The sequence below is a fragment of the Gekko japonicus genome, unplaced genomic scaffold (assembly GCF_001447785.1).
Source record: "Gekko japonicus isolate JY-2015 unplaced genomic scaffold, Gekko_japonicus_V1.1 scaffold2391, whole genome shotgun sequence".
Taxonomy (NCBI): domain Eukaryota; kingdom Metazoa; phylum Chordata; class Lepidosauria; order Squamata; family Gekkonidae; genus Gekko; species Gekko japonicus.
In genome coordinates, this window is record NW_015170963.1 from 203,881 (window position 1) to 218,323 (window position 14,443).

The 14,443-nt window shown below is 46.6% G+C and overlaps 1 protein-coding gene across 1 annotated transcript in view; it reads left to right on the top strand.

The window, feature by feature from the left end:
- Nucleotides 1–12,590, top strand: part of IRX6 (iroquois homeobox 6) — a 37,797-nt gene extending 25,207 nt beyond the window's left edge. Inside the window, exon 7 of the mRNA XM_015418932.1 lies at nucleotides 12,535–12,590. Coding sequence (XP_015274418.1) covers nucleotides 12,535–12,590 — 56 coding nt within the window. The remainder of the gene's footprint in view (nucleotides 1–12,534) is intronic.
- Nucleotides 12,591–14,443: the final 1,853 nt, after the last annotated feature.

The window sequence follows — 14,443 nt, forward strand, 5'->3', positions numbered from 1 at the left end:
CTTCCCATACAAGCGCTGGCCTTGGCCAACACTGCTTAGCGACAGATAAATGCATTTTATAAACTACAGATAATGTACTTAATGAGGACATTTGTTTGCCATTTTGTTTACTGAGGGTGCGATCCAGCCAAAGTTAAATATCATTAAGCCATTGGGACTCAATGGGGAAACATTACGCACACACTTCTTTCTCTTGCTGATATGAATGGGACTTAACTTTGGATGGGACTTAATGGTGCTTAACTTTGGCTGGATCACACCACCCATTTATGCCTTCTTTTTGACGAAGAAACTGGCTCACCAGCTTCACAAAACATATAAAGACTCACAACTGACATTGCAGAGGGGAAGACAGGTGGTTTAGGCTCGTCAGATATCAGAAGGGAAGCAGGGATGGTCCTTGGAAGGGAGGCCACCAAGGAAGGCTCTAAAGGCCAACCTTCTCTGCTCCTCACTTGCCTTGAAGGCCCCTTGCTGGGGTTGGCATTTGGATGGGAGACCACCAAGGAAGACTCTGCAGAGGAAGGCCATGGCAAACCACCTCTGCTTCTCGCTTGCCTTGGAAGCCCCTTGCAGGGGTCGGTACTTGCATGGTAGACCACCAAGGAAGACTCTGTAGAGGAAGGCAATGGCCAACCACCTCTGCTTCTCACTGGCCTTGAAAGCCCTTTGCAGGGGTTGGTACTTGGATGGGAGACCACCAAGGAAGACTCTGCAGAGGAAGGCAATGGGAAACCCCCTCTGCTTCCCACTTGCCTTGAAGGCCCCTTGCTCCTGTCACCATATGTCAGCTGCAACCTGACTGCACTTTACATCCGCACAAAACTGCAAAGCATAATCAAATTTTTAAAAAGAGACTACACCAGGCAGGGGAGTCCTTGAATTGACCTGGAAGTCATCTTAGGACATCTTAGGTTCCAGTAGATGTCCACAAGAGCCAACCAACAAATTCTCTTTATAGCCACAAGCACTGATTCGGCACAGACTTTATTACATTTCTAAAATCTCACAGAGGAGCTATGGGCTGCTTAGGCCATTCTCCTCTGCAGTGTTTTATCCTGAACCCAGGGAATGCGGTTTGACCGAGAGTAGGAGTGAATAATTGCTGAATGGGGATGTGACCATATGGGTCTTCTCAGTCCAGCACCTAAAGCAGTCCTGGATTTCAAAGCACTTGGAGAAAGTAACAGAGATCCAGTACATCCCAAAAAAGGAACAGTAGGAGACTCGGTGGGAGAGCAGATGCTTGATGTGTAGAAGGTCCCAGGTTCAGTCCTGGCCATCTCCATAGAAAGGACCTCAGATGGAAGGTGTTGGTGAAAGACCTTTCTCTGCCTGAGGCCTTAGTGAGTCATTTCTAGACAGAACAAGATGGTCTTCCACAACTCTGTATCCCTTCCTGGGCAGTCAGTAAGAAGGAATGGTCTCAGACTGAGGCCATGGAGACTGGAAGGCTCCATGTATGATGACTTCTCATGGGATTTTCAAGGCAGGGACAAGCAGAGATGGTTTTCCATTACCTTTGCATAACAAACTCTGGTGTTCTCACCAGAAAGCATCATTAGCAGGGCCTGTTGGACAGACCTTCTCTGGCATGTGGGCTTTTATGTGCAATCCCATCTTGTAGGAGCTTGTCTTATTCATGGCAAACCCCTTTGTACTCATGCCATGTACTGGAGCATGCACCTGTATAAATGAACAGAAGTAGGGTTAGCAAGACAGGATGTTAACTAGTGCAAAAAACCCGCCACCTCTCTGCCAAATTGAGTTGGTAGGACATTGGTCTTCCAAAATGTGTCAACTTTGTCCACCTCTATAGTCTTTCCTGACATCTATACTTTGGAGATTCCTGTACTTGCAGTTATTAGGTCAGTATATAATGAAATGAGGAAGTAGATGATAATTCCCCAGGAATTGATTTATTTTTTGCATCCTGTGTTGTTAAGGTGGCAGTCTTCATTAGCAGCCTGCTCTTTCTCTCTGGTTGCCAGCTCTGGGTGGGGAAATTCCTGGAGATTTGTTGGGTTGAGCCTGGGGAGGGGAAAGATTTCAGTAGGGCACAATGCCATAGAGACTAACTATCAACACAGCCATTTTCTCCAGGAGAACTGGTTTCTGCTGTCCGGAGACCAGTGTTTCCTCTAAGCTGAGCTGGTGTGAGCCAGCTCAAGTTTTTTTAGCCTCCGGCTCACATGTTTTTGTCCTAGTTCAGGAAGGGATGGCTCCAGAGTGCACTCATTTATGCAGCAGCCAAATTGCTCACTCACAACTTTCATGCCGGTCGCTCACAAAGTAGAATTTCTGCTCACAGGACTCCACAGCTTAGAGGGAGCATTGCTGGGGGCCAGGTGTCATTCTGGAGGGTCTCCAGACACCACCTGGAGGTTGGCAACCCTAACTTCCCAAGACCTTTTGCTCTGGCCATGTCTGCAGAGAGGACTCAGTGTTTGAGAGAAAACTGAATAGATGTCATGCAGCCACTGCTCTGTACAGAGTGGGCATTTCTTCCAGTCCCTTTCAGTGTCGTGCGATACACCTTGTTGTTCACTTTATGTTGAATATATATGTATGTGTTTATTTTCATTTTTTTAAATGATTCTTGGAAATGACGGGAGATTTAAGAGGCTGAAGGAGGGAGACTTTGGTGCGCTCCGAGGTGTCCTGCTGCCGGGTTATTGAAAAACTATTTGACCTGGGAGAATATATCTCCTTATTGTCACACATGGACACACATGAAGTTGTCATATACTGAGTCAGCCCATCAGCCCATCAAAGTCCGTCTCACCTACTCAGACTGGCAGCGGCTCTCCAGGGTCTCAGGCAGAGGTCTTTCACATCACCAACTGCCAAATCCTTTTTACTGGAGATGCCGGGGATTGAACCTGGGACCTTCTGCACACCGAGCAGAGGCTCTGCCTCTGAGCCACAGCCCCTCCCCATCATATTATTAGTTGCATCACATTATTTTCTGGATCAAAATGCACAGAATGCACCTCCCTTAAGGTTTATTTTAGGGTTTGTAAGAGAATACCTCTCTCGTAGAGAAACTCCTTTGGTTTGGTTTCTGCGTGAGTGTACATGCATATACATGGAGTACATGTGTGCGCCCACAGACATGAAGCTGCCTTACGCTCACTCCTGTTTACGCGTTACAGTGAACGCATGTATAATCCATATACAGTATACTAGATTTTTTCCCCTTTAGAATTACTTAACACCAATGTTCCCTCTAAGCTGCAGAGCCTTGTGAGCAAAAATGCTACTTTGTGAGCTACTGGCATTAAAGTTGTGAGTGGGCGATTTGGCTGCGGCATAAATTAGTTTGCTCTGGAGCCCATCCTTCCTGAGCAAACACAAAAATGTGTGAGCCGGAGGCTAAAAACCTGTGAGCTAGCTCACACCAACTCACCTTAGGGGGAACACTGCTTAACACATATATGATGTCACATTCCATGGCTGTACAGCTAAATAGGTGATTTAAACCCCTTTATCCAGGTAGGTCCCTAGGTTAATTTGTAAAATGAACACATGTTGGTTCTTTCTTATGAACAGATTTACACAAGGATGTGAAGAACACATGTATGTTTATGGTAACATGTAAACTACTGGCCTCTCAAGGTCAGTGTTGTCTACTCTGGCAGCAATTCTCCAAGGTGCTACTACTAACTGGAGAAGCCAAAGATTGGACATAGGGCTTTCTGTGTGCAAAGCCAATGCTCTACCACTGAGCCATGGTCCCTTCATAATGAATCTTGACATCTGCCTGTTGTCAGGAAGGAGGCAAGCTCAGCATAGGGCCACAGACTCATGCAGAGATGCGGTGGGCAGCCTCTGTGGCAATTAAAGGTTTAACTGTTTAATGCATTTGGGTGTTTTTGTGTTGGGAAGACAGCTATCGAGTGGGTTCAGAAGCTGGTAGGGCTGAGAGCAGGAGACGCTGCCAGTGATCCAGTAAGGCATTGTGTTTTCCTTTGTTAAAACAGGGTTTGGGAGAGCTGTGAGAGCCGCTCAGGGTTCTCTAGATCTGAGCGAAGTTTGTCTCAGTCAGCATAAGGACAAACTCCGAACAGCTTTCAGGCCAGTGCTGAAGAGGTGAGGCAGGTAAGTATCGGAAGCCCTTGTACTGTAACACCTGAACACGCAGGATAGTTTCCCTCTGAGATTCCTCCAAAGGCAACAACTATTTCTAGTTCTCCTGCACGTCCCTGCCTGGGAATTAAGATTACAAGGAGATTCCCTCCTGACTGTCCCACCAATCAAAGAAGCTCATCTGGTGGGCACACAGGAGAGGGCTTTTTTGGTAACAGCCCCATGATTATGGAACAGCCTCCCTAGGGAGGGGCACCTGCCCCCTCACTTTCCATCTTTGGGAGGCAGATGAGAGCCAGTTTGGTGTAGTGGTTAAGTGCGCAGACTCTAATCTGGGAGAACCGGGTTTGATTCCCCACTCCTCCACTCGCAGCTGCTGGATGACCTTGGGCAAGCCATTGTTCTGGCACAGCTGTTCTTGAAAAAGAGCAGTTTCTGTCAGAGCTCTCTCAGCCCCACCTACCTGACAGGGTATCTGTTGTGGGGAGGGGAAGGGAAAGGAGTTTGGAAGCCGCTCTGAGACTCCCTTGGGTAGTGAAGGGCGGGGTATAAATCCAATCTCTTCCTCTTCCTCTTCTTCCTCTACTTTCTCCTCTTCCTCCTCTTCTTCCTCCTCTTCTTCCTCTTCTTCTTCCTCTTCTTCCTCTTCTTCTTCTTCCTCCTCCTCCTCCTCTTCTTCTTCTTCTTCTTTTTCTTCATTGCATTTGACTGATTTAGTTTTTATTTGTTGGCAGTCCTAAGTGAGATTTTAAATCTTGGTCTCTCATGTGCATTTTTTTAAAAAAACTAATTGTTTTATTTACACTATTCACATTACATTAACATATTTAAATAAAATAAATATGAGCATCTCTGTTGAATTCTTGCAAATAATACCGATTGACCATTGTCAAGGCATTAATGGGGGTGTTTGCAAAAAAGCAAGTGAGCCTGTCTCGAAGATGCTACGTGTTCTAATCGTCCATATTTGAATGCACTACAATCCAGCAGCAGAATGGGGCTTGTTTGGTACATCGGTGAACACCCCTGTGTTTCTCTAGTCTGCAATGTTTAGTCAACTTAGAGGAATCAATTACAATGCTGGGATCAATGAAAACGGTGCCCCAATTAAGCAGCCGATAGATTTTTTTAAAAAATCTTAATTAGTTTGAATGTTACAAATCTATGCATGTCAAGTGCCTTGCTTGAAAACAGGTTCTATCTTTTTCATACACACAGAGTTGTAATTATGTAGCCTGCAGTGTCCCCCTCCCCTTCCTTTGGTCCTTGTTCCTTCTTTCATCCCCTTTCTCTGTTGCATGTCACTTTGGCCCACGCACCCATCTCTCCCCCCTCCCTCCAATGTACCCCTTGCAATAAACATGTAGATTGTTATTGCCTTAGGACAAGGGGCTGCTATTGTTCTTGTTTCTAATCTCGATGTCGCTGTGATTAACGGCAACAACAATACATCAGGCTGGGTCCAGCATAAAATGCCCACTTATACTACAGCTATTGCACACTTGGAAACACAAGGCAAAGTCCGCAATAGCCCCTTGCACTAAGGCACACTTACTGTATCCCCATCTGCATTTTCTCTTGTGCAAGAGCTTGTGCGACCAGTTTCCGGGAGGAAAGGGCTGGGCACTGCATAGCATCTTACACAAGTGCGACTATACTGTCCATTTGCATTTCTGCTGGTGCATCGCCGGACCCAATCCGCCGATCCCAAAAGTCGTATATGCTCCAGTGAAATAAAGTTGAGAAGACAGGGTCTTGTTTGGAGCAACTGTGGCTCCCGCAGGCTAAATGGGTCGCAGGAATAGAGTCACCACAACCTTTCGCGTGCACCTTTCACGGAATGCAAGTGAGATTTTCATCTCTCTCTTTCTCAGGCTAATCGAGCGTTGGAGAGACTTCTCGAGAAGGTTCAGAGCCTCCAGGCTTTCCCAGGAAGCTGTCCGTCACTCCCAATGCAAATTCTCTCTCTCTCTCTCTCTCTCTCTCTCTCTCTCTCTCTTTCTCTCTCTTCATACCCTTCAAAGCATGAACTGCAGCTACAGCTTCATTCTCATGGCAGTGGTGGCGAAGGGATCCTCTCATGTATGCATAGCTCTCAAGGGTCACCACCCAAAGCCCACCCAGAAAGGAACTGTAGGGATTTGTTTCTGCTGCATTATTATGTGAGCATATCCCATGCACTGAGCACCCAGGTTATGCCAGGCTGAAATATCCATCTCCAGCGAGTTTCAATAAATGCATTCCAGAGGGCCTTGGCTTCCATCATGGACCTGTTGTCTTCTCTTTTTTTAAAAATGCAAGTCATCAATGTGATTCCTGAACATATGGGTCTTTCTCTCTTAAACGTCTGCATGGGATATGGGGCTTCCTTTCTATCAGTTCTCGTCCTTAATTTCTTTTTCTTACCCTTTTGTCTTTTTAATGTATCTTTTTAAAAAATACGATGTGCTTGTCGGCCATGTTGTCTTGTACTCCAAAGGGGGGTACTTTGGTGGTGCAAAATGCAGGTTTGTTTATTTTCTGTCCTTGTACAAAGATATCACGGAAACTATTTTTCAAAATCTCTAATTAAAAAAAAATCAGCCAAATGAATGCTGTCAAAGAAAACTGTGAACTTGAGCATCAGAGTGTGCGAATGAATTTTGTTAGGCTGGGATATCGGTTACATGGTGGGAGGGAGATGGGGCCTTACAATGAGCTATTTTAGAAATAGAGGAGGAGGAGGAGATTGGATTTATACCCTGCCCTTCACTACCCGAAGGAGTCTCGGAGCGGTTTACCATCTCCTTTCCTTTCCCCTCCCCACGACAGACACCCTGTGAGGTAGGTGGGGCTGAGAGCACTCGTTCAAGAACTGCTCTTGAGAGAACAGCTGACCCAAGGTCACACCAGCAGCTGCATGTGGAGGAGTGGGGAACTGAATTTGGTTCTCCCAGATTAGAGTCCGCGCTCCTAACCACTACACCAAACTGGCTCTCATTTTATGTTATGTTCTAAGCAGGGGTCATTTCATAGAAAAAGAGGTGCAGGAGCTCATTGGCATAACTCATTAGCATAACTTATTTGCATTTGCCACACCCCCTGACCAATGCTCCCTCTAAGCTGTGGAGTCCTGTGAGCAAAAATTCTACTTTGTGAGCTACCAGCATTCAAGTTGTGAGCAGGTGATTTGGCTGCTGCATAAATTAGTCTGCTCTGGAGCCATCCTTCCTGAATTAAGACAAAAATGTGCAAGCTGGAGGCTAAGAACTGTGAGCTGGCTCACACTAACTCAGCTTAGAAGGAACACTGCCCCTGACATCACCGGAAGTGTGTCAGAAGGCAACACCCACCGCTCAGGCTCCACTGGACTGTTTTGGATTGCTAGCTATGGGGGGGGGGACGTGCATATCCTCGTGCTCCTCGTGGCCTGGGGCTGCTGGGAGCAGGGGGCGTGGCTTGTTGCATGTGCCCACCCCCTGGGCTCTTTACTGCCGGAGCTCCGCTCTATATATATATGTATATATATATATGTATTTGGTTAGAGCAGGGCATCTTCTGCATTCATGCATTCTACATTAAGCAATGATGTTCTGTCTTGTCTCGACCACAAGCAAGGGCCAGCGGGGTGAGATGAATTACTTGAGGAATGGATTGGATAGGATCAACAAACAGCTGCACGAAGGCACACGGGATCAGATAGACAAGGGATGCCAAACCTCAGGCAGTTCCCAAGTGGACGTCAAACTGAAGAAGATCTTCTCCTCATGGACAATGAGATCTCGTTCAAAAGCTTGGTCCAGGTGGTCAGCCATGTTGATCTGAAGCCGTAGAACACAGTGGCACCTTTAAGACCAACAAAGTCTCGATATTACCAAGGGGATCTTTCTAGGAGACACGGACCACTAGTCATCACTTCGATAGGAAGCTTGTGTCCATGATGTGAAGCTGGAACAAAAACTTTGATACAATTTAGAAGATAATCTTATTTTATTTTTATTTATTTGTGTTATTTACCGCCCACCTTTCTCACAGGGACTCAAGGTGGGATTACGCAAAGTACAATTTGTACAATTGACAAAATTGGGGCACTCAGCAGTACAATTGACAAAATTGGGGCACTCTGTAGCCAATGCATTAGGATTTTAGAAGCCTGGAACCACCAGAAAGAACTGAAGCATAGTGCGCACATGCACACAGACCTTTATTGGCATTACAGCACAAATCTAAATAAAATACAGTGGAATCTGTGGTCAGAAAGAACATCACCTCCTCGAGGCCTGGTAGACAAATTTTGCTACAGATTCAATGATTTCGCTCTTATTTGAGGCTAAAAGTATAAAGGTCTTACGATCCTCGGATCGACCCTCCAAAGGCTTTAAAAATACAGCACGGAGATCATCATAAAATTTACAGTGCAAAATAACATGATTGCTATCTTCAGTCTCACGCATCCCACATGGACACAACCTATCTGTACGTGGAGTTTTCTTAAATCTCCCATACAACACCATAGATGGGAGAACATTAGAACGGGCTAACATAAATGCCCTATGAAGTTGAGGATCACACAGACAAGATCGGTATACAGGAAGGAAGGGGCCAGATGAAAGCTCCCAACGCACTGGGGAAATTGAGGCATAGTATAAGTCTTCCCATGAGGCATTAAATGGTACAGAGATTACATAAGATCCTACTACAATAAGCTGTATGTAGCAGTATAGACCACAGTCCCAATCATTTATCCAGGTAAGTTTGTGAACCATTTTGTACAGGGCAACCCTACGACCCATGCAGAAAAGCCCTGTTGAATAGTTTAGGTTTGCATCGCTTGCAGAAGGCTGGGAGAATGGGGAGGCATGGAAAGAACAATTCGCCAGCAGATTTTTCTCCCAGAAGTTAATTCGGTTTAGAAGACTGAGATGACAGAATGGACTCCACCACTTCAGACAGCAGGTGAGAAATGCCACTTCTCAATGGATCCCTGCATTTACATCCCACCTTTCTACCCCCACAAGGGCCTCCGAGGTGGCTAACAAAATAAAACGTACATACTAAAGCCACATTTTAGAAGCATCTAATAAAAACACTTCCTACAAAAGACACACACATCACTAAAACAAAAACGGCTAAAATACATACAAAGGTATTAAATACTGGGTTCAAGACGCACTGCGGTGAGCAGCTCTACTTTAAGTGATTTCAGGAACAAGACTGAAACACCAGGGCAACAGCCCTGTTTAAATAACATGCAAAAACCACACCCAAACACACCCAACTCCCAACAATAGGCTATTTACATAACATTAGTTTCTCATTGGTCACTTCCATAGTCCTGGTGGGCTATTGTTCTAGAGCTCCAAGCTCAGCCAGTCTCTGGTAGATAGTCCTGAATGTTCCAGACCTAATAAATAACAAAAGGCATAAAAACTGCTGGAGTGAGGTACTCAGCATACCTGGACATTGGGGGTCACTACATCACTCTGTGTATAGGTGTTATCTCCTTGAATGGGATCTCTCTTTGTCTTAACCTGGGAGCTGCCCTCTGTTCCCTTCTTTCTCTGTGTGTCCTTTGTTCTTCTCATTCTTCACATGGCTTTTCTGGGCCCATAACCCTATCAGGGTATTTGGTTAATATGGCATATGTGGCAACCATATATCCCAGTTAAAACAACCATTAACGTTTTGGCAGGAAGGAGAGATCACTGAGGGAATGTGAAGTGAAAAAAACCCAACCAAAAAAGTATAGCAAATCAAAACAGTAAATATAGTACCTTTCTCCCTTCTAATAGCAAACAGTTCCGTATGCAGGGAAAATGAAAAAATGGTGTGCCCCATCTGCCAATCCATTTGATACACCATACAAGGAGATCAAATCAGTCAGTCCTAAAAGATATCAACCCTGACTGTTCTCTGGAAGGCCAGATGCTGAAGCTCAAATACTTTGGCCACCAAATAAGAAGGAAGCCCTCACTGGAGAAGATCCTGATGCTGGGAAAGACTGAAGGTCAAAGAAGAAGGAGACGGCAAAGGATGAAATGACTGGACAGTGTTATCGATGAAAAGAACATGAAATTGAGCAAACTCTGGAGGACAGGAGGGCCTGGCGTACTGTGGTCCATGGGGTCATGAAGAGTCGGACTCGACTGTGCGACTGAACAACAACCCCCCTCTTAATCTGCTACATGTGTAGACCCAGGTGATAATGGTTTCAAGGGGTATCAAAACCCCACTGAGCTCTCATGGGATGGTGTGAGCAGTGAAATCCCAGGCAGGCCCATGTTTTCTCAACAAGGAGAGGCCCATCCTTTCATTCAAAGTCTTGCCCTCCTGAATCACTCCTGGTGGGTCCTTAGATGATTTCTGGAAAATGGGGCCAGGTTGCCAAAAGGGCTAGGCTGTCAGGAGTATTGGGGTGACTAGACAGGTGAACCAAGTTTTGGGCTCCATCTCTGCTCATATCATGCTCCCAAAGCTACTCTTCTCTTGACTGGGTTGGTGGTTTAGTTGGGCTACAAAGGTCCTCGATGGTCTTCTCGTCCTGGTGTCCAGCAGAGGCTGTATTAAAGTTCAGACACAGTGGTCCCCCCTCCCTCGGTATCTCTGCCCGGCATGCTGAGCACAGCTCTTGATGCTTCATTCCGGGTGTGTGTGGGGAGAATAGCCATGTGCAGGAACAGGCAAAGTAGGGCATTGTCAATGGGTCATCGTCCTAATTCACATAAAAGAGCAACTCTGCATTTGACAAGGGTGAAGCAGAAAGGAACACACTGCTCTGCATTCTTTGACTCTAATTAAAAGTGTCACCAGACACTTTTTGTGCAGACTATCAGACCGAGCGGAGGCGAAATGAAGAATGTGGCTTTGTCTCCTCTGTCTCTGGAAGCTGTAGCCATAATTTAATCACAGTGCTAATTAAGAGGTCATCTGTACATCAACTCTACACCAGCTTTCCCCCAAGCTCGTAGGGGTCAGGATTTTTACATTAAGTCATTTGCGGTCAGTACAGCCCAACAGATCCTGCTTTTATAAATCAGAACCAATCGATGCAGAAGACATCAATGTGTTTACCGGAGGCAAGCATGGGGCAATTTAAATGGCCTTCCACCCATGTAAATAGAATGACCTATAGAGGCAGGTTCACACATGAAAGTATTAAAACTAGTACTCTATATTTGGCACTGACCTGGATGGCCCAGGCTAGCTCGATCTCATCAGATCTTGGAAGCTAAGCAGGGTCGGCCCTGGTTAGCACTTGGATGGGAGACCACCAAGGAAGTCCAGGGTTGCTACCCAGAGGCAGGCATTGGCTAACCACCTTTGGACACCCTGAAAACCCTGCATGCTTGCTATAAGTCTCCATAAACATATGGAGCAGAGGTCCATCGGTGGCTATTAGTCACAAGGTATAGATAGGAACTCCGGGGCAAGTGATGCTCTGTCTTCTTGGTGCTTGGGGGAGGCGGGGCAACAGTGGGAGGGCTTCTAATGTCCTGGCCCCACTGCTGGACCTCCTGATGGCACCTGGCATTTTTGGCCACTGTGTGACAGTGTGTTGGCCTGATCTAACATTGGCTTATCTTATGTTCTTATATGGAGCAGAGGTCCATCAGTGGCTATTAGCCACAAGGTATGGATTGGGACTCTGGAGCAGGTGATGCTCTGTATTTTTGGTGCTGGGGGGGGTCAATAGTGCGAGGGCTCTTAGTGTCCTGACCCAACTGGTGGACCTCCTGATGGCCCCTGGTATTTTTGGCCACTGTGTGACACAGAGTGTTGGACTGGATGGTCCATTGGCCTGATCCAACATTGGCTTATCTTATGTTCTTATATGGAGCAGAGGTCCATCAGTGGCTATTAGCCACAAGGTATGGATTGGGACTCTGGAGCAGGTGATGCTCTGTATTTTTGGTGCTGGGGGGGTCAATAGTGGGAGGGCTCTTAGTGTCCTGACCCCACTGGTGGACCTCCTGATGGCCCCTGGTATTTTTGGCCACTGTGTGACACAGAGTGTTGGACTGGATGGTCCATTGGCCTGATCCAACATTGGCTTCTCTTATGTTCTTATGTCTTCTGTGACTGGACAGCACTTTCAATCACCACCAAGATCACTGGATGCTACAGTTGTTGAGGGACAGAGGTATAAGCTGGCCCTTGGTGGCTATGGAAAATGGACCGTCAAACCCCTTCGCGTTCTCATCTCCTGACTTCATACCTTCATTGTCAGCAGGGGTCGTTCTGGCAGCAAAACAACACTGTACGCGCTGAGCCCGTCTCATTGAGTGAAAATCATCTCAAGAGCACGCTAAGACTGACGGCTCAGCCCTGTGGATTCAAGCAGGCCGGCGCAGGACGCGATTTGATTATTCACACACCCATTTCCATCTGGCCCTGTCCGATCCCTTCATGTACCTAGATAACGCTGACACCTTCCTGTCAGCCCGCATTCTCTTCCTTGTCTTGCAGGCTTCTTGGGTAAGCTCGGGAGATCAAGGAAGAAACAGCGCAAGCTGGTGAAGTGACCTGCAGCTTAGAGGCAAAGAAATTAAGCCGTGAAAAGATAAACATTATTTCAAGTCGGATTTGAGGGATTAGGGCTTGTAATAAAGAGTATTAGGCCCGTTCAGGGGCTTTCTGCAAGGCGGCCATCTTGGTTTCTCCTCCTCTTCCCTTTTCAGGAGAGATTCCAGGTACTTCCCTACGTCCATTCCCACTGTTCCCTTGTTTCCCATACACTCTTCCATAACGACAAGGAAGTGTTCCAGTCTCATGTCAAGGGAGCTAAATTTCTCAGGATGTGGCCCTGAACTTAGGGTTGCCAAGTGATCTTCGCCGGGAGTGGGGGGCTCCCGGCCGGCGTCTGGTGAGCGCGCGCCGTGCGCACATCACTCGGAAGTGACGGGAGGATTCCGGGCACGCTGGGGGTGGGGCCACAGCCATACAAGGGAAAACCATAGAGTTTTCTCTTGTATGGCCGTGGCCCCGCCCCCAGCGTGCCCGACGTCCTCCCGTCACTTCCGGGTGACGCGCACGTTGGGGAAAAGTTCACCCCCGGGGCTCGATCCAGCAGTGCCAGGAAATGGGCCTCTGGGGTGGGGGTTTCCCCGCCCCCCGGGGGGACTTGGGATCCCTACCTGAACTATTCACACAGGCCCAAGTTAGTACATGTCTACAGTGGTGCGTTTGAATGAGGGGAAGATTTCACATCTCTCAGCTTTAGAAGAGAAGAAGAAGAAGAGATTGGATTTATACCCCGCCCTTCACTCAGAGTCTCAGAGCGGCTTACAAACTCCTTTCCCTTCCCCTCCCCACAACCGACATGCTGTGAGGTAGGTAGGGCTGAGAGAGCTCTGACAGAAACTGCTCTTTCAAGGACAGCTTTGACAGAACTATGGCTTGCCCAAGGTCATCCAGCAGCTGCGAGTGGAGGAGTGGGGAATCAAACCCGGTTCTCCCAGATTAGAGTCTGTACACTTAACCACTACGCCAAACTTTACTGTTTTGACCACCTCCCAAAATCTGGTCTTGATTGCACTTCTCCTTTGTATAAATTGGCCGACTGATTCTTTATTTTCTGTTCCCTTGAAGTGTTTCCCCACTAAAATTAAAATATTCTTGGACCAGAACAGGGAACATTGTCCACATTCCTACTTTTAGATGAATCTGAGAGGAACTTGCCTGGTAGATAGTGTTGGATTAGGACTGGGGATGTCTGGATCCAGATAAACTGGAGTGAAGCAGAATCAAAGCATTCGGTTTGATGAAACGAACACACACATGCACATTTTTTTTTAAATCCCAGTGTGCTATTTGTAGAGATTCATCTTGACCAATATCTTTGTCAAAATGATTCATTCCAATTGCATTATCAGTTTCACATGTCATATCTTTGTATCTTTGCACTTTTTAAAATATGATCTTTAGGGAACTGAAACAAGAGCTCTCCAACATGCTGATGGCACTGGACACGTGACCCAAACTCTCCAATCTGAAGAAGAGAGCTTTAACACTCAAAAGCTTATACTGTGAAACACTTGTTGGTCTCTCTGGTACTAACGGATGCAAACCTAACTGTTCTCCAGTCTGTGTAAGGCCATTTATGCTTTGGAGGATATTCTCTTTGCCGGAATATCACTGGTTGTCCCTGGGACTCAAGTATCATTAAAACAATAACCGCAACAACACAACCAGGGGTCATTTCGTAGAAAAAGAGGTGCAGGAGCTTATTAGCATAACTCATTTGCATATGCCACACACCCTGACATCACCAGAAGTGTGTCAGAAGGCAACACCCACCACTCAGGCTCCACTGGACTGTTTTGGATTGCTAGTTATTGGGGGGGGGGGAACGTGCAGATCTGCCCTCATAGAGGAG